The sequence below is a fragment of the Calliphora vicina genome, chromosome 4 (assembly GCF_958450345.1).
Source record: "Calliphora vicina chromosome 4, idCalVici1.1, whole genome shotgun sequence".
Classification (NCBI taxonomy): Eukaryota; Metazoa; Arthropoda; class Insecta; order Diptera; family Calliphoridae; genus Calliphora; species Calliphora vicina.
In genome coordinates, this window is record NC_088783.1 from 101,943,299 (window position 1) to 101,965,502 (window position 22,204).

General features: G+C 29.2%; 1 protein-coding gene across 1 annotated transcript; it reads right to left on the bottom strand.

Moving 5' to 3' along the window:
- Nucleotides 1–3,655: 3,655 nt before the first annotated feature.
- Hsc70-3 (heat shock protein 70 cognate 3) lies at nucleotides 3,656–10,265 on the bottom strand. The gene is made up of 3 exons (XM_065509181.1): nucleotides 10,109–10,265; nucleotides 5,795–5,944; nucleotides 3,656–5,694 (listed from the first exon to the last, which is right to left on the bottom strand). Exons 2-3 carry the CDS (start codon nucleotides 5,911–5,913, stop codon nucleotides 3,849–3,851), a joined length of 1,965 nt encoding a protein of 654 aa, XP_065365253.1. The 5' UTR covers nucleotides 5,914–5,944; nucleotides 10,109–10,265; the 3' UTR covers nucleotides 3,656–3,848.
- Between the last annotated feature and the right edge of the window lie 11,939 nt (nucleotides 10,266–22,204).

Below are 22,204 nucleotides of genomic sequence, written 5' to 3' on the forward strand. Positions count from 1 at the left end.
AAAAAATCGGGTTAAAAATATATTTTTCTCCGATTTTGTCCAACTGAAATATCTATCATTATTGTCTATCCAGATCAAAAATAGGGCAAAAATCGAGCAACCGAGCCGGAAGAATTCCCGATATATTGATGTATGAATCATATATGTATGTAAGTTATTTGGGGGCTACGTAAAGTTAATTTAAACATACAGACGGACATGGCTATATAGACTTGCCACTCATGGTGTAGGGTATAATAACGTTTTGCTAAGAAGACAAAAAGTAATATAAAGGGCTTTGGATGATATGGACACCAACGACATGTGGTATCAACAAGACAAGGCACAGCTATTAAACATTCTGCTCGAGCGATTTGAGGGCATGGTCATCTCACGTGGAAGTGATATGAACTGGCCATCGAGATCGTCCGATTTGACCACGTTAGACTTTTTCTTATGTGTTTCCTTAAGTCGCAGGTATATGCGCCCGCAAAGCGGCCCTCAAAGCCAACCCATGCCATTGCACTATAGGTAATTTCACCCATTTTTGTGGCCAAAACCAAAAGGTATCACTTCAAGTTTGCTGATTTCGAATCTGAGGTAAAATTTTTCAAATTCAAAATGGCGGATCCAATATGGCGGCGTAAATTATAAAATGTCTTCTGATTTAACGAAAATCCGGTATTCAAGATTGCTGATTTCGAATCTGAGGTAAAATTTTTCAGATTCAAAATGACGGTAACTCTCTCATTTAACTGAGATATTCTTACAAAAAAATTCGCACTTTTTCCTTCATATAATCCGATTTCTCATTCATAATATTGCCGCATTCAACTTTACCAACTATAAAATGGTAAACAGCAGCATTCGTCTCCTTTTTCTTTTGCTCATCCAACCAAATTTCCGCAAACTCGCTATTGCAAGCGGAGGCTGCCACGAAAAATTAGATTTCTCAAAAAGTGCAACATGAAATTGACAAATTTAACTCAAAATTCTTCATTTAACACGTTTACAATTAAGTACGGATATGTACAGTGGCGGCCAGTTATTTGGAATTTTTTATGGACTGAATTTTAAATGAAATTTATTAATAATATTTTTAGTTGCTCAAAAATGTTTGCAAAAATCGGTACAACATATATGGACAAAGATATGTGGAAATACGTTGACCCGCGAACATCCGCTGTGAATATGGCCGAAACAAATGGAACTAAAAATTCGAAAGTATGAATTGAAACAGCTTAATAAAACACACTTGTATATTCAAACAGTCCTTTTGCCTATATATTTGTTTAAATATTTGAAAAATTAATTGAGAATCACATGGAATTTAGCAAACAATTTTGTCCCTTAGCTGGCCACCATTGTATATGTATTTAAAGTAAAAATATGCTTTTATTTGAAGTGAGAAACATTAATGGACTGGATAATTTTTAAAATAACTTTAAAATTTTTAAACCAATTTTTGTCTTTTATATCTCGTTAGAACGATAATAACGTACACATATTAGTAGTGTTCGCGTACTTGATAATTTGTAATAATTTGTACAAATTATCACTGGAAGTTACGGGATTCCGTTCGTTATAAAGTTACTGGATATTTCTTACTGGAAAGTACGCGAACACACCTATTGATTCGTTTACATTAAAATACAAAAATAATTATTTAATGACAAAATTTATGCAAAAACTAAAAAAATAAATATTACAGAACGTATTTCTACAATTATAGTTTCACAAACAAATTACATACATAACTATCATTTTTTCTATGTATTGTATTTGTATGGATGGTATCATAGAATTCTGTTTTTAATTTAATAAATTAAAACATCAATTTATTTATTTAAATAAATGTTCTTTTTAGCGATTGTAAGTTAATGAAAATTTTTTAATTTTTATTTCATTTTTTTTAAACAAATATATCTACATATATAATCTATGTAATTTTTAATAAAAATAAATATTATAAAGAAAATTAATGCATTGGTTATATTGGTATTAACTTGTTTATTGTTAAAGGTAAGTTCATTCAAAATTTTACCTATGATGTATGTATGTTCAGGAAAAATACTTGGCATAAATCAAGATTGTCGAAACAGCTTGCATTTTAATATAATTTCTTTGGTGTTGATAGCTCTCATAATTATAAGCACAAAAACGTTAGCTAGGAGTTATAGGAAAATCATGGCGTGAAAAAAGGAAATTCAACCCCCTCAAACCTAAAAGTTTTAATATAAAATTTAAAATAAATTTTAATTTATTTCCCACCCACTGTAAAAAATGTTGTAAAATCGTTTTTTTACTCCTGCAATTTCTTGAAAACTACACGTTTCTTGACAAAATAAGTATAGATAGAATCACGATATCGAATATACTTAAAATCAGTTTTAGTTTTCGTGGCACCAAAATGATTGTAGACTAGGGTTCCTAATTTCCCGGACTTTTTCATTTCCCGTTAGGAAATTAAAAAAGATCTTCATTCCCGGGGATTTCCGGAAATTTTTTAATACTAAATTACACCAAAAATCATTAAAATCATTTTTTCGTATAAGTAGTCTTAGAATTTTACCAGTGTTTTAAAATAAGTATATAATAACAATTTTAGTCATTCTTATTGACCAAATAAGGATTGATATAATGTAATCATTCGAATAGCAATAAATCCATCATAACAAATCAGAATATTGTAAATTTAAGAAGAAAACGTATAAATACCCGAAAGCTCTATGTTCTAAAGGCAAATAATTCCAATACCGTGCAATTCGTACTATGAAATTTTTTTCATATAATACGAATTAATCCTAGGGATCAAGATCTGTGGGTTCCTAATAGAAGGCGCAAAAGAAAATTTAGAACAAAGTAAAGTATTATCTAATGACCTTGTAATAACAGTAGATTCCGATTACGTAACATAACAGAAAAACCAAATACTAATGCTTTTGTCTTAGATGAATTAATAGCCAATGAATTCAGAGATGATTTAATACTAGTCTCATTAAATTCAAGGCGAATGAAGTGTAAGGTGTGGGCAATTCTACAACAAGTACAACATTTACAAAAAACTCATGCAATTTTTTTTAAAAATCTTTGAGAAATATTAAATGCAATTAAACTTCATTTTGGTCAAAATTAAGTTTAAACAAGAATCCAAATTATTCAAGTAAAAAAAAACTGCTCTAATCGTTGTAAAACAATACGAATAATTTATAAATGAGTTCCTGGACTCGCACAAGCGCTTTATAAAAAAACATGTGATTTATTTTTAATATTTGTTTTTTATTAAATTAATTATTGTTTTAATATTTTTGTTTTTTCTTTTTTCTTTTTCAAAAGTTTAAGTAATTTCATAGTTTGGAAAAAATAAATTATTTAATTAGAAAATTCTTCTTAAAAATCGAAGAGATTTTTATTATTTATTTATGCATTTGTATCTTACATTACAAAATAATTTAAATTATTTAATTAAATTAAATTTACAAAGCAATGAATTTATATTAATTCCGCAAATCAATTTGATACTAATGAAGGACGATTTGTTTTTAAATAAAAAAAATAAGGAATGCGAGGATGAACACATCCAAATTAATTTTTTTTGAGAAATAAATTTGTTTGCCTAAGAAAGTTAGTGTGTTTGTTGGATCGACATTGTTGTCTTAAATAAACAAGGCGTGTGTTGTTGTCTTTGATGTAATAAATATTTTGTTTTAATGTTTTTTCTTTTTGTTTTTGAAATTAACACAAATATATTTTACGATTTATTAAATGTGTATCAGTCTGCTTGTTTGTTTCATTTTAACTAAACTGCGAACTACAACTAAACTAGAACTAGAACTTAAATCGCCGAACGACAATTATACGACAACAATTTACAGTTCATCCTTCAAGTCCTCGTTGTCTTCACCGTCTGTGGGTGGAGCACCACCAGCGCCTTGATACAATTTAGCAATGATAGGTTGGACAATGGCTTCCAAGTCTTTCTTTTGTTTCTTGTACTCCTCGGGATCAGCATCGGCGTTTTGTTCCAACCATTTAATCGATTCATCGATGGCGGATTCCATTTTAACCTTTTCGTCTTCACTCAATTTAGCACCGAGTTTTTCCTTATCGCCGATTTGGTTCTTAAGACTGTAGGCATAAGATTCCAATTCGTTGCGAGATTCAACCTTTTCTTTAAGTTTCTTGTCTTCATCGGCGAATTTCTCAGCATCACCAATCATACGCTCAATGTCTTCGGGGGTGAGACGGTTTTGATCGTTGGTGATCACAATCTTTTCCTTGTTGCCGGTGCCCTTATCTTCAGCACTTACTTGGAGGATACCGTTGGCATCAATTTCGAAACTGACTTCAATTTGTGGAATGCCACGAGGTGCTGGAGGAATGCCAGTAAGATCGAATTTACCCAACAAATGGTTATCTTTGGTCATGGGACGTTCACCTTCAAATACTTGAATGGTGACAGTGTGTTGGTTATCAGAAGCAGTGGAGAAGATTTGAGACTTCTTGGTGGGGATGACAGTGTTGCGAGGAATCAATTTTGTCATTACACCGCCGACAGTTTCGATACCCATGGTCAATGGGTTGACATCGAGCAAGACAATGGCATCGGTATCCTGTTCACCAGAGAGTACACCAGCTTGGACAGCAGCACCATAAGCAACAGCTTCATCGGGGTTAATGCCACGAGAAGGTTCCTTGCCACCGAAGAAGTCTTTAACCAATTGTTGTACCTTGGGAATACGGGTGGAACCACCAACCAAAACAATTTCATGGACATCTTTTTTGTTCATATCGGCATCTTCCATTACCTTTTGTACGGGTTTCAAAGTGGAACGGAACAAATCCATGTTCAATTCTTCGAATTTGGCACGAGTCAAAGTTTCGGAGAAGTCATCACCTTCGAAGAACGATTCAATTTCAATACGAACTTGATGGGCACTGGACAAGGCACGCTTAGCCTTTTCAACTTCACGACGCAATTTCTGAACAGCACGGTTGTCCTTGCGGATATCCTTGCCCTTCTTCTTCTTGTACAACTTGATGAAATGATCCATAACACGTTGATCGAAATCTTCACCACCCAAATGAGTGTCACCGTTGGTGGCAACTACTTCAAAGACACCGTTATCGATGGTCAACAAGGATACATCGAAGGTACCGCCACCCAAATCGAAGACCAACACATTCTTTTCACCCTCCTTCTTGTCCAAACCGTAAGCAATAGCAGCGGCTGTGGGCTCGTTAATGATACGCATAACATTCAAACCAGCAATGACGCCAGCATCCTTGGTAGCTTGACGTTGAGCATCATTAAAGTAAGCGGGTACAGTGACAACAGCATGAGTAACCTTCTTGCCCAAGTAGGCTTCAGCGGTTTCCTTCATTTTACCCAAAACCATAGCGGAGATTTCTTCAGGAGCGAAGACCTTTTTACCTTGAGATGTTTCGACGGCAATATGGGGTTTCGAGTTCTTTTCAATAACCTTGAAGGGGAAGAATTTAATATCATGTTGAACATGGTTGTCATTCCATTCACGACCAATCAAACGTTTAGCATCGAATACGGTATTTTCAGGATTGGTGGTCAATTGATTCTTGGCAGCATCACCAATCAAACGTTCACCATCGGCAGTAAAGGCAACATAAGAGGGAGTAATACGATTACCTTGATCGTTGGCAATAATTTCTACACGACCGTTTTTGTATACACCAACACTAAAAATAGAGAGCGAAAGGAAAATAATGAGGTTAGAAAAGAATTTTAAATGTAGAAGATTCAAAAAAAAAAATATATATTTTATATCAAACAACTTACCATGAGTAGGTGGTACCCAAATCAATACCAATGACTGTGCCAATATCCTTATCCTTTTTCTCGTCTCCAAGAGACAGGCCAACAAAGGCCACTACAGCCAATAAGACAAATAATCTCATATTGAGTGTGTCTGTGTTTGATTTATATTAACTATAAAAAAGATTTCAAGAATAAAATTAATTATTAGTTTCAATTTCATTAATAAAAAATTCAAAAAGAGACTCAAAAAATGGCAGATAAACGATTAGTCAATGGAAATATTTGCCTGCGTCACCACATTTACTAAATGTAAAATGAAATTTCTATAAAACGTGTATCGCTGTGTACGCGTATGTACTATGAATCCAGATTATTGTTTAAGCTTTCTTTTCTTTGGCTAACGCATAATTATTCTTAGAATGTTTGACCTATTTATTTTTTTTTGTTTGAATAAGCCGTTGTTTAACACACAAAAACCAGTTCGTTAATTTTTTTCTCATTTTTATTTCATATAGGTTCACTTCAAATTAATAAGCACTGTACCTTTAATATTTATTTAAAATGTTTCTCTTTAGTGGAAAAAACACGTCTTCAACCCTTGACAAGCGCAACACAACTGAACTAAATTGTTTGGAACGAAAAGTGACTTTGACATTGGTTGAATTTAAAATACTCTGAAGGTCTGATAAACACGAAAGAATTTTACTCACTACAACACATTGAATTAACAGAGAGTATTAGCTTGACACTAGCCGGCAACTTGTTATTAGTGATCTGCTAAATAGTAGTTATTAATGACAACAACAACAAATACAAAATAGTCAAAAGAAATTCAGTTAACGATAGATAGGGAGCGTAAAGAAACTAAATATGTACACAGTGTTTTGTATACGTGTACATTTGCTATAAGTAAACACAAGTGAAACAAAATGGTAATGAAACCAGACCATTCCCAGAGATAACACAGGGCAGGAGAGTTTAACTCCCTACTATTTCTCTTAAAAAAAATATATAATTTTAAAACATTATTAATAAATTTAATACAAGAAGGTGTTTGACCTTTCTTATGCAAACTATTTTACCTTAAAAAATATTTATGGATTATTATACAATTTAACAAAACGAAAATATTAAAAACAGTATGTTTTTTAAATGTTTGTGATCTGGAATTTTAAGTTTTAAGTTATTTCGTTTTATAAAATTGGTAACTTAACCCAATTTATGTTATTATTTGTACATACTTTTCTATTTACTCAAAATTTTCACTACCGACGTATGTATTATTGTAATTGTTTTGGTAAAATAGGTTTTATTGTTGTTATATTTGAGAATATGTGTGAAAGGTAACTTTACGTTTGGTCAGTTGATTATTTATTGTTTAAATATTTCTTTATTTTAAAATGTTATTTTGTTGCTATCTTAATTTTGTTTTATTATACTTAATCACTCTCAACAAGTGACGTGTTCATTTCGTATAGGATTTAATTCAAAATTTGTTGTTTCAGCTATAACCGTTAAGGTTGTTGTGTTGGCGTTTTCGCCTGTTGTTCATTAATTTATTCAAGTGTTTTTTTGTATTTGTATTCGGAAACATTATTATCTATCTGTATAGTAGGAGATTTTTAATTGTCAACAATAATTATTAAATGTTATCAATGAGTAAGAAACTTCAAGAGAATTCGTTCAAATTAAATGCAAATCTATGCATTTTAATATCAATATATGAAACGGGGTCATGGAGTCGAATATTTATCAATATTAACGAATAAATATTTATGCTCCAATTTTACTTAGGTAACAAGTAAAATTATAAATTTCAAATAAATTTATGATTAACAAATTTATATTATTTAAACGATTATAAATTAATTTTAACTTGCTAGCTATCAAAGGTTTAAGAATGTGGAGGTATCGAAATTAAATAGTAGTTTTTGTTGTGAAAGATGCTAACATTTGATATTATAACTTTTCGCAAAAAGATATTACATTTCATTGTATTTTGTAGTGCTACGAACTTTTTATTTTTGTATAAATAAAAAACTGTATGTAGCATTTCTGTTATCTTGGAGTCCATACGGTAAAGAAATACTTTTAGTTTTCTTTAATACACGCATGCATTTGTAAATTCAGAAAAGTCACAAAATTTATCACAAAAATTAGCACAACTTATTAATTTTTTAATTGTTTTGTACTTACTTCTATGTTTTGGAAAGCTAATTAGCTTTTTCACTAAAATAAGAAACAAATTTTACTGCTTCATAATCAACTAAGAATTTCAAGAAGCTTCTTCCATTTGAAAGGTAAACAATTTAAAAACAACATACATATGATTTTTGAAGTTGCAACTTTAATCCCCATTAACACGAAGTCTGGTTATGTGTTAACTAATAGTTATACTGTCGGTTAAACTGTAAGTTTAACTATTAGTTAACAAATAACCAGACTTTGTGTTAATGGGGGTAAGAATATCGTTATTTCATCAAAAAAAATATTAAAGAAATTGAAAAAACTATTAGTACCTATTTCCGAATTATACGAGTACTCCTGTCTATTTTGGTGTAGCATACTATAATCGAAATCCGATATATGTTTATGTTATTTTATTTTAAAAACTTGTTTTTACAAATTTTTTCTTCAAAAATTCACTTTCAAATTTTTATTTCATAACACTATTTGTTTGTAAACAAATAAAAAATGATTCGAACAAATTTGTATAAAAAACTATTTTAAAAAATTTAAAAAACTGAGTGTTTTTCATACAAATATTTTCGACTAATTTTTCTTTCAACATCGTGGAACAGGCAGTAAAATTGTGTTTTTTTAGCCTGAAAAAAATATTCATTGATAAATGAACATCTGAACGAAAGTGGAATTAATTAAATTTAAATAAAACAGCACTATATTTGCATAAAAATTATATCAACATCATCTACATTATTAAATCTACCTATATTGTGTATTCCAAATTTTTAAACAATATTTTGAACTGGAATTCAAGTTGAAAACAAGTGTAATTCAGGGCTTAGTGTCAACCAATTGAATTATGATTGTATTGCACTTTATATCAACAGTATTCTCCAGTAAAAAGGAAACATAAATTCAAGATTATAGTCAAAATCTATCAACATTTTTATTGGTTATGTATTGAATAAAAATAATTAAAATTTGCAGAAACGCGTCAATATTCACCAAAATTTTTTTTTGGGAAAACTACAATTTAAACAAGAAATGTATTTTTCAAAATGATGTCTTGACATACCGTATATATTCAATATTATAAATTTTAAAAGTATTACTACACAATTTGTCGTCTGTAAATACTTTAAAAGCCAATGTATTTAAAATTATAAAACAATAATGGAAAATTAGATCAACATTTGTATTTCTATTACTTTGTGAATATTTTGAATTCATTGTGAATTTTTAATAAACATTTTATATTTAATCTTGTTTTAGTTTTTGATTGATTTTAAAAAAAAAACTTTTGATAACATTTTTTAAACTAAAAAATATTTATGTTCAATATTTAATTCCAAAATTTATTGTATAGATTGATTCGATGTGATAAAAACAGTTATATGTATGTTTTACACATGTAAGATAAGAAAAAACTACTGATAATATTCGTAACAGACAGACTAACATTTATGGGTATTAAGATATTTTGATTTTTAGCATATGGAGTTTTTAAGATTGGTAGGATTTTACTCCTATGATTATAAACAATTAAATTAAGTTTATAAATCTACAAATATAATATGTATACACATATTATAAAGCACATACAGATGTTTATATACTTATTAATCGTATACAAATTTGTATAAGTGACAGCTTTTGAAAGCGTGTCATTTTTAAACTGACCTATGTAAAAATCTATAAATTGAAATATTTTTACCATAAGTATGCATTTTTCATATATTCATATTTAATAGTTCTAATATATCCACATTTCTTGTTTTTAACAAATTTCTTATTTCTAAAAAATTTTGATTAATTTATATTATATCAACTTTTCCCACAAGGAAAATTTCACGACTGCTTTTTGTTGTTCTTAAAAGCCGACAGCTCAATAGCAATATTCCGGAATATTCTATCTTTTGTTGAATTCTTATTTTTTAAATCATAAACTGCAAAATTTAACATAATTTTGTTTGAATATTTACTCGATGCCATAATAATCTATTAAAAATGCATAAAATGTTTCTATTTAAAAAATCACCACCTAATATATTCCACATTTTTTTTGTCATGCACAAAATGTCTGCCTTTTTTTAGATGTCTCGTTTTTTTATTTAATTTTCACTTTTATTATTTGGTTATAAAAATACTTACATTAAAATAATTAAGTTAATTTTATTCACTCCGTTCTATGTACAATTTATTAAAAACAATTCACTTCACGTTTTATCGCCTTTTTTTAAATAAAGACAAATTTGCTATAGTTTTTCCTTAACTTTCTTGTTGTACGTTCTTTTCTCTTTGCTTTGTGATTTGAAACTGAATACAGAACCAGAGTTGCCGGCTATTTTAATGTGCTTTTAAACTGACGTGTACTTTTTCATTGCTTGTGTAAATTATGCTCCCCTTTTTTAGATGTTCAACGTATTTATTCTCTTAACTATTTGAACTGACGTGTTAAATATTTATTTGGGGAAGTTTGTTACTGAATTTTATTTGCATTCTCTCGACGAAATAAGCAAAATGCAGGTAAATGTCATTTTGTTGAATTCTGATTGGTCCACGTTATCATTATTTAGTTATTTCTCTTGTTATAGCGCTGCCAACTTTAAGTAGACTTTTGTATACAACTTTTATATAACAGCTATATTCTCTTCTAACACTTGTCAAATGTGTAAAGAGATATTTTTATTTGGGGTATAATTAGTGTTGTTGAAATTGAACGAATATTCATGAAATTCGTTTTAAAAGTTTCTAGATTATTGTTATCAACAACTTGAAATTATAAATCCAGAAAATACTTCAACATATTGAACAAAATATTGCAAGATAATAAAATGTTGATAAAACATATGTCTGTATGAAACGCCCATAAATAAACATGATATATTGCCAGAATTAATAATGATATATGTATGTACATATATTCCTTATATTATTCAGTAAGAAAAGAGTTAGATGCATTACATTGAATGCATAAATTCATATTCATAATTATTCCTGTTCTTTCTTTCACCATATTCTTAGATTAGAATAAATTAAATCAATGTTATGAATTTTGTTTAAAATATCGGATAAAAAATGTATATACTACTACTTCGTTGGCAAAATTTAACCCTGTTTGAAACTGTTAATTAACCCTTTCGCTACAAGTTTTTATAGGGAATCCTAAGAAATAGAATATTTTAAAATTTAAAAAATATTAAAGGCCGTATTCATAAACAAATTTTAAATTTAAACAACGTTTTAAAATCAAATTTTGTATGGAAATTTAGCTTTAAAACATTGTTTAAATTTAAAATTTTTTTATGCATACGGGGGTACAATTATTTCCAGTATTATTAGTTCCAATTAAAAAGTTTCGGAAGTGCAAACTTCTAAATTACCGATACTTTATGGAGAATTTGAATCAAAATACTTAATAAAATATTTTTTATATTCTTCCATTTCAATTAAAAAAGGAATTACACCCATATATAAGCGGAAATGCAATTTTTATAAGAGAGCGCTCGGTAATCAAAGAGCCTCAATCGCACTAAAGACTAGTGTGACAAATGTATTTTCAGTAATCAGATCAGAGAAGTTTCTGCAGAAACTTCATAATCTGTATTGATATACTATCTCCACTAATAAGTTTCTGCAGAAAATAATATAGAGCATTCATAATCCGTATTGATCTATTATCTCCAGTAATAAATCGGGAAGACTGTCAGTTTATCGTCACGATAAAAAATAACAAGAGATTGAGAAAATTGGTGTTAGTCTATCTAATTAGTTTCTAATGTAATAAAAAGTACGTTATTTATTTCATACATATTTTTTAACCTTAATGTGAATTGTAATAAAATAGAAAAGTTTAGAATAAAAAAATATTTGTATAATTGGGTCAGCCTTTTAGCCGTCTATAGCATTCAAACCCATAAATATACATGCAAACACACATTCACTTTAATACATACATATATACAATATAGATAAACGTTGTTCTGATTGAATATTTTACTAAATCTTAATGACCAGTTACGAGTTATCATTTTCTGACCATCGAAATGTTGCTGGTTTTTTTTGAAAATCACAAATTTTGATAAATTTGAAGAAATGCATACACAATTGCATCGAAAATACAAATACAGTAATTTTGCCTTACCTGCACAACCAACTTTGCACGATATTTTGTGCAGGTAAGTTAAAAATGCAGTTAACATCAGTTAACTTACCTGCTCATTGATGCTGGTAAGTGCATTTAAGTTTACTGCCCAAAAAAGCAGCTAACGGCAAATAATTTACATGAAGTTTTGGTATTTTAGCTACTTTTAAAATTATTAAAAAGTTTACAACACAATTTTTTATTCAAAATCGTATTTTTCTTATTTTGTTTTGATTTAATTTTATATTAAGCAGCTAAATGAAATTTTTTTTCATAAAAACCAGTTATAGCTTCCAAAATTATTATGCACTTATCTTAAATGTGCAGGTATGAACAATGCACTTAAATTAACGAATTTTTATGGAGTTTGATAAATAAATATACAAAACACAAGTTTTGTTCACTTATATGCAAAATGATCTTAAGTGAAAGGCAGGTAAGTCAAAACTACTGTAACAAAATATAATCGAGTGTGCTAGTAAAAACTCAATAGAGCCAAAAATGGCACAATTGAGCCACAAATCTCATTACTGATGTGCCTTTTGAATATCAGAGCCAAACCGATAAATTTTAAATAAAGCTCAAATCCATAGAATAAATAAATAGAATGGAAGGAGAGAGAAATTTCATTTAAAAATATTAAACAAACATATACAGTGCCGGACTTAAATATTCACACAGCATACAGATTTATCTTTAATCTTCCATATTTTTTAAGCGAAGGCACAACTATCGTACGGGTTTCAAAAAAACATTTATTTACATATAACTTATTGAAATATATGGAAAAACTAAACATAAGTTGGCAAAAAAAATCGCCAAATCGCTCCAGCCGTTCTCAAGTGATGTAATTACATACATGGACCATTTCATTTTAATATAAATATATAGAAGATAGATAATTGCATAAAGATAGAGCTTTAAAAATCCTAAATTTCCGAAGATTTAGTACACAATTCTTAACACATTTCCTATTAGCGTCCACAAATAAAAATAAATTTAAGGAGACCTTTTTCATATTAATTAAAAAAATTTAATATAAACCGGTTAACCGGTTTTTTTGAAGACAAAAACCGAAACCGTTTAACCGGTTTTTTTAAAGGTAATAATCAAAACCGGTTATTTCAAAAACACACTTTTTCGGTTGAACCGGTTTTTCAAATTTGCCGTTTTTTTGGACACTCTAAGGTATACCCAATTCTACAACAAATACAACTTTACCAAAAACAACATGTACTTTGTTTTTGTAAAATTATTTGCTAGCTGTCAAACAGGGATGAAAATTAATAAATACGTGAAATTTACTTTCAATAAGTACTCCATTCACTTTTATATTATCAATTATTCACTTTTCTACTATTTTATATTTTTTATTAAAAGAAACAAAAACGTTAATTTAAATTAATAAAGAAATGTTAACAAACTTTGACAGATAGAATTGAAAAACATATCTAGTAAAAAATAGTCAGCTGGCTTATTAACGTCACCTGTAGTAAATTCGCCTTGTACCTAACTATTATAATTTTAAAATAGTTGGCAACATTAATCTATGATATTTGCAAACTCTACGTTAATAACACAGGGTAACATAGAAATCAAAGTCGTGAGAATGTATTCCCAATAAGCATTTTTACTGGAATTGAAGTTGAAAGCAAGTGTAATTCAAACCTTGAATTATAGTCAAGCAATTGAATTACAGTTGTATTACACTTTATTTCAATAGCATTCTCCAGTAAAAAGGAAACCTAAATTCAAGCCATATGTTTTTTGTTTGAAAAATATTTAGTTTTTCAAATATTTGTCAAGTTTAAAACATACTTACATTTGCATTCAAGTCAAATTCCAACAAAATGTTCAAGTGCTTGAATTTTTGGGGTTTGGTGCTTACTGGGTTGTATTTATTTTGTAACCTCACGTCTTGACTAACCATCGTTTTGTGCGCACAAGAACAACACGAATTATGGACACAAATTTATTCTGTTCTTCGGTGTGGGGAAAACTTGTCGGTGTTCATGTGTAATATTTCGACTCTCTGACTATTTTCGAATACAAATTGATTTCCAATTCGATCACTTTGATTTTTTCCAGTGCAACTAGGGTTTCGGGTCCGGGAATTCCCGACCGGGAAATCCTAGTGAATACTTTAACGATACAGTGGAATAATTAAGCCGAAATGAAACACAATGTTAAAAGTTTATGGATAGCAAATGCATGAACGCCTATTTGACCATAATGTTACCTCATCTGTTCAAAGCGATGATGATGATGTTTCCGAAATACAAATTGAACACAATTTTAAAAACGAATTAGAATATTCAATCAATATTGAAAAAGAAAACCCTAAACATTTAAAATCAAATGCTGAAAGTCGTTTTAAGCGGTATTAGCATTATTTGATGCAAGTAGCAATCGGAAAAAAATTTATATTGTATTTATAATGCTATACTAACGATAAAGCCAACATCTGTTTAAAGAGAAAGAGTTTTCTCGGTGTCTGGAAACTTTTCCACTAAAATAAGAAATTTTCAAATGACTTCTTGAAAGTATTAGATATTTTGAAAACTCAATTTGAACAAAAAATTCTATGACGAACATATAATATTATTTCTATGAAATAATAGCGGTATTCACAATGTAGAGTACTTTGTCTAGCAAAGTAGCAAAATAGCAGTTTATCAGAAAACAAAATCAAAATATATTGGAACTACTTTTTTTACTTCTTTACACTCTTGCTTTTTATTAAATTATCTGCCTAACTACAAAAGCCTTAAAGTCGACTTTAAGTCAATAAAGTTGACTATTATTTTAAATTTCGTACCATAAAACAAATTTCAAATATAATTTAAATTGTTGTTTTATTATTTAAAAAAAAGCTTTTTGTTTTGAACTTTTATGTACATTTTGTTTTTAAATTATTTTTTTTTTATTTACGTTCATTGAAAAATATTTTCAATTATTTGAATGTATATGTGGAAAAAGTTTTGAAGTTTTTTTCAAATAAAAACAAACACCCTAACTATGAAAGAAATTTTAAAGTTTATTTTTGTTAAAGTCGACTTTATTTTAAAATAGAACTATTGTTTTTATTTGAAAAAAGCTTTAAAACTTTTTCCAACATAAACAAATTATTGAAAATATTTTTCAATGAATGTAAATAAAAAGAAGAAATTTAAAAAAATTAAAAAAACAAATTAAATAAAAAAACAACATTTTAAATTATATTTGAAATTTGTTTTATGGTACGATTGAAAATAATAGTCAACTTTATGGACTTAAAATCGATTTTAAGGCTTTCGTAGTTAGGCTGAAAAGTTCTATTTTAAAATAAAGTCGACTTTAACAAAAATTAACTTTAAAATTTCTTTCATAGTTAGGGTGTATAATTTTCAATTTTATATTTGATATTTTTGTTTTGGTAATGAATTCAATTTTATTTTAAAATATATTTTATAAAAAAATACAGCAGAAAAATCTAAAAAAAAGCTAAAAATTGCATTACAAATGCAATTAATATATTGATCGACAGTGAATTTATAAAATTTTGTGAAACTTAATTGCTTTATTACCAGGACAAGAGCTCTACATCCGCTAATATTTAATTTTATATGTAGTAGCAAATGATCTAAAAATTTTTTTTTAGTACAATTTGATTGTAATGTATTGTTTTTTTAATGACACAATTTTATAAAATAATTTTCTTTTTATACCCTTCACCTTCGTGAGAAGGGTAAAAAAAAATATTTTGTAACCAGAATTTTTTATCCGGGAAACCCCAAATCCTATGTGCAACCACAGATACTTCACCTCATTTAGAAATACCAACTGGTCTGGAGCATTCATAGCTAAACTGGTCCCGAGGACGAGATAACTGTTAGCTAGTTTTTATATTTTATTCAGAATAATCGCAAATATATTTTATCCATATCCGCCATATCTAAAAAATAAAAAAATCAAGCTAAATTAAAAAATAAATAAACCTAAATATCTTTTGAACTAAAAGAGATAACACATGTAAGAGTATTTTTTTCGGATCATAAATTAAAATTTGGCGGGTCATCCCCCATTCCGCTTACTGCAAAACAACTCTAAAATACCTCAGCTCAAACCTTGTGAAATTTCGTTACGATATATCTATTCTATGGTCCTATTGCATATTGATACGAAAGTGTACTTGAATTCAAATATAACGGATTTAATGACTGGTTTAAAGTTGCATAATGTTCCTCAACTGCCCACATAACTGTGGGTATAATCACAGATGGGGGTAGTGCACTAATTTTGGAGTTTGCACTAATACTTAGTGATAGTGCAAAATTAGTGCAATCATTTTGTTCATATTTAGTGCTGAGTTGAAAATTAGCAGCCTCACTAAACATTAATGATAGTGAGTTAAAAAATGTTTCACTCAAAATTAAATTAGTTGATTTAAAAAAATGCAATCATCAGTTTATTGCATCTTTTTTTTCTGCACTAATTTGAGTGCAACTTCAAATTGTGCACTAAATTTTTAAGTTCAAAATGGTTTAAGTTTATTTCTGTGCACTAATTTAAAACTTAAGACTAATATTTCATTAAAAATAACAAACAAAAATTTTATTTTTCCAATTTGGATTCCACAATTTCATGACTACTCATTTTTGTAAATTTAGTGATAGTACGTTTAATGCAGTTTTTTTTTATTGCAGTTTAAAATTTTGCATTAATTAATTGTAGTGCAGATTTTTGCACTAAATCTTCGTTTAGTGATAGTTAAAAAATGATCACTATCACTATTTTTTTAGTGCTAGTTAAGAAATAAGCACTATCACTAAAGCTGATAAAAAATAGTGTAAACTAAATTTTTTCCAATTTTAGTGAGTGATAGTGCAATGCTGATTTCAATCAACATTTAGTGCACTACCCCCAACTATGGGTATAATTAACATAGCTGTGGAACATAAACTATTGAATAAAAGCTTTGAGTTGATCATTGATTGTAAGTATGGCAACACATTAACATCGAAAGCTCTAGAATTCGAATATACGAGTTTTGCCAGTTAAGAACAATCGAGACTACTCGAGTGCAGATGGCAGTGTTATAAATAGTGACAGAGGTTGCAGTCGTTAGTCAGTTCATAATAGACATTGTGTAAATAAACATCAAGGCTGACTTCCAAAATGTTAGTTGCTTTGTATTTGAACAAAGTATACTTTTTCATAATGCCGGCATACAAAATGCTTACTGTGTATACTATTTCAAAATGCCGCCAATGAGTATTTTGAATACAGTAAAAAAGCAATCACGCATCGGTTTTATAGTTGATGCTTTCTTTGATAATTTTTTACTTACGCACACAAATAAAAAAAGAAAATAATATAGAGAATGGCCGTCTCACAAATGGAAGTAATATTATTTTTTCTTGGATAAAAAACTTAATATAAGCACCAAATAAATACTTTTATATATTTTTCAGTGAAAAAAATGATAATTTGCATTATGTTCATTTCATATCGTAAATGTAAACAAAGTACACAGTTGCATTGTTTAGGAAGTTTAAATATGTATGTACATAATTAAAATACCGTAGGAGAACTGCATACAAACTTTGTATTGATATAGGGTAAACGCTCCTAAAGTCGGCATGACCCAGTAGTCGGCATTTTTGACTTAAAAGCTTAATAAATAAGAATAACGATAATTTTATACAAAAGTAAGATTTAACTTTATTTAAACATACACTTATTTATCTTTATGTAATGTTTAAATTTGGGTGAGATGAGTATTTTCATCTATTTTTGTCCTCATTAACTGACCATCTTTCAACTGGTGCGGAAGTGCCTGTTTTTTAAGAAATTTTTTAGTGGCAAGGCCAACTAAAACAAGTTAGTAACCATATCAATTTAAGTAATATTTTTACCAGAGTGGTGTTAACAGATAAAACTTTGTTTAAATATTACCTCCAATGTGAAAGTTTTCACAAAAAATATTTTTTTTGGTTATTTTAATTGATGCCGTCATTAGGAACAAAAATTTCTATGATTTTCAATAGTCGGCATAGTGATGCCGACTTCAGGAAAATTGCTAATTTTTTGTATTAAGCTCAAATTCTACAAATTTGTTTATTACTCATCTCTCTTGACAATAGATTTGAAGAAAATGAGTTTGAAATGAGTTTACCCAATAGTCGGCACAGTTTTAATTGAGCATTTTAAGAACTGCCGAGTATAGGAGACCAAGCATCCTGAACTCGGCAGCAGCTTTTTATTTGACTGGAGATCGTAAAACAGAGTAATATTTTGAGATTCAGTAGGTATTATTAATTCTAACATCTTAGAATTCCAAATATGGACACTCCAGAAAAAAAACCCATGCACCAATATCCTGAAAAAGCCTTAAAATATTTTCTATGCGAGAGAAGGCCCGATTTCTGTATTAGGTGCCAGTAAACAATATGGAGTTCCGCGTTCAAAAATATATGACAAATTATACGGTTCCGAAGGTCCTATGAGAATGGGGCCGCAAACAGTGTTATCTAATTCCAAAGAAAGTGAGGATTAACTTAACACGGTTCAATCAATCGTGAAGGAAGAGCAGCAAACCACACCATTTGAATATGATCTACCCGGAAAGAAATGGTATAAAGAACTGTTCTCTCTAAAATAATCATGGAAGATACCTAATAAACAGGCTCTTTACTAAATCAGTTGGAGTTATTAGTAGGTGATCGGCCTGAAAATGAGAAAAGAAACGGATTTGGATCTAGTTTTTGAAATAGTCAACCGACTAGCTTCTAATATGAGCGTAGAATTGATTCCGATGACATTATCGAAGAGAACAATAACTTAAAAATAAATTATCAAACTATTGAAATTGTGAGTAATCTTACCATAGAGGCAGGCACGTTCATAATTAACAAGGAAAAGTTGAAAATAAGGTAGTATCGCCAACTTTAGCTGCAGAAAATCACAATGAAACGTTGAAACCTGTTCACTACTCATCTCCAACTTTATCAAATAATTATTCAAATACTTGGTTTCAGCCTTTTAACTGTTCAAGTCCAATCCCAACAAGTTGTAGTTGTACATTTCAAAGTTTTTTAATAATATTATGGTCACTGGGATATTGTATATGATTGCGGTAACCATAATATGTTTACGTTACCATTAACATGATTGTAAATAAATATATATTTATGTCAATCATTTTCATGACAATGATTTATCATAATATGTTGCTCTCATAATATGATAACCATAATCCTAGAACAACACAATATGTTGAAGTATTACATCATAAACATGGTTGCCACAAACACATAAATATTTACTACAATCATATGTATATATGATTTCTACAATGATGTGAATGGTAACTTAAACATAAAATAAACATAAATGGTTACCGCAAACATATACATAATTACAGTAACCATAATAGAAAAATAAACCAAAACAAATTAAAAAAGGAAGATAAAACGAGTTAGGGGCACATGTGAAGAGGATTTGGACACAGATCCTGAGGATGATGGTCTAAAAACGTAGGATATGATATTTGCCCACAGTGGTTTCACCTCAAATGCACTAATTTATGTTTTTTATTAGTATTTATTTAAATGGCTGATATTTTAAATAAAAAATAACTTGAATTCTTTTAAGATTTTATTCTTTTCTTAATAAAAAATGCTATGCCGACAATTGGGTCACATATTGCCGACATTAGGATCAAGGGTGCCGACTTCGGGCACAAATCGTGTTTTTTCAAAAAAACGTAAATTGCTCAAATTTAATAAAAACTGCTTGAAAATAATTAATTGAGTCTAAAACTATACAAATTACTAAACAACAATAACCCATTTACATCCCAATACCATGTTCGCACTCATAATGGTATCACTTTAAAAACTGAAAAAAAGTTAAACTGCCGACTACTGGTGCATTCACCCTATTTTGGAAGTCAGCCCAACTGTTACTACGTTTATACCAAGGCGAATTTATACAAGGTGGAGTCAGTCAAACAGCTGATAATTTTTTTTTTCGCATTTTGGTTCTAACAATTGTCAAATCTTGTTTTTATATTTAAATACATACATATTCTAAGCTTATTAACAAAATATTTATTGTTTACATAAATAAGTAAAGCCCTCACTATTCAATTATCTACACTATATTAAGTTTAAATACTTATTTGTTAAATTTTTCATTTTGGTTTTTTGACATTTGTTAAGACCAATCGTTGTTTTTGTAGAACTAACACCACCTTGTATTAATTCGCCTTGGTTTATATGTAGCCTATTCGCAAATGGAAATAATTTGCAATTAACTAACTCTCTATTTATGTATATGCCACATTGGTTACGGAAAATTCTTTTTCTTTTAAATGCAAAAATTAAAGAATTAAAAATTCTTGATTGTCTTCAAATCCAATTAATCCAAAAACGCATGAAATATTTAAAAAAACGAAAGAAAAACTAAAAACATTAAAAAATACGGCAATGTTAAAAATCATATTTGCAAATAGTGTAGTTAATCAGGAATTGTTTTCGTGAGTTAGCTATTTGCAAATAAAAAATTAATTTATACGGCTAATTTTTCTACTTTCAATATATTTATTTGTGAATAAGTCGTGCGTATAGACGTAGTATGTGTTCCTTAAAGTATGCTGTAATTCCGTGTGTGTATTAGAACACATAGTGACAATTTAAATCCATGGTAGGCGTTCATATTGTTCAGGTTACGATGATTTTCGTCAAACAACCCGAATGTGAAAAAAGAGCGTAAAAATACACACAATTCATTCAGTTTCTTGATGTTGTTGTGGATATTTTATTTTTTACCCAAAATAGCACACAAATTAAATGCCTCTTTTTGCCTACCAATGATTTAAATTGTTGTTGTTGTACATTTTAAATAAAGAGTTGGTACAATTTTTAATACTAAACGGCTTTTAGTTGCAATCAAAAGTATCCGGTTTATTTAAAGGAAATATACCTCAGTTTTTTAAAAGGTAAAAACGTAACAATATATAGCTATTTATGGCTTCAATGACCGCAATTTGATGCAATGGTCGTTCGACGTGTGGAGACCTCGCATTGGGTGTCATTGATGTACGTGGTCCATTCTGGGGCATGCAGTTTTGCACCTTAGGATACGTCTGCCTTCGACCGAGATTTCGAGAACCTTCCTAACTTTCTTTGTCCAAAAGGTGAAGAGAGACACCGCAGAATACGCTGTCTGCCATTGCACAGTGGTTTAAAAACTTTTTTTTTGGAAATAATTCGGTATCTTGGGAACTATTGGAGATATTGTTACGTAATTCCACATGTTTTAAGCTGAGGTGTTTTCGAGTTGATTTACGCTTGTTCAGCTTCCTAGCGCTGATGGGGGTAAGTACGTAGCCCCTCAAAGTTGGTCACCTCGGGTCTGAATTTTTTTAAAAAAATCGCTAAAAATCCATTTTTCCGATTGAGCTGAAATTTTGAATATAAACAGTCCTTGAGAAGATCTACAAAAAATACGCTTACAAGTGTAGGTTATCTCTATTAGTTGAAGAGAAATTCAGGTTAATTGATTTATTTTTTTTTAATTTTGCTCGATCTTTTTATGGTTTTTTAGATATGGCGGGCCTACGGAGGGTCGAAATTTATTTTTAAAATATCAGCTATATTGGCGATAAAAGTTGGAACTTGTAAAAAGGCCCATATATTTTTTCTTTTGTAAAAAAAAAATTTCTTCGAGACTATATAGAATTTTTATATGATCCGGAAAGATAACTGAATGCACCAGTCCTATCCAAACTTGGCCAATTTAAAAAAAAAAATCGGTTTGAGTAAAAAATTCTAAAAAGGCAAAGCACCGATCCACGAAAAAACTGAAGTCCCAAAATTTTATAAAATTATTTGATTTTACTAAAATATCAATCCTCTAGTCATAATGTTTTCAACAATATCAAATACTTATATTAAAAGCCTTTATTTACTCCTCAGAAGTTCCACAAACCTTGCCCCCTTTGAAAAATTTGTACGTTTTTTTATAAAAAATTAGCGCTAGGAAGCTGAACAAACATAAACATAATAACTCCAATAGTTCCCAAGAAACCGAACTATTTCCAAAAAAAAGTTTTTAAA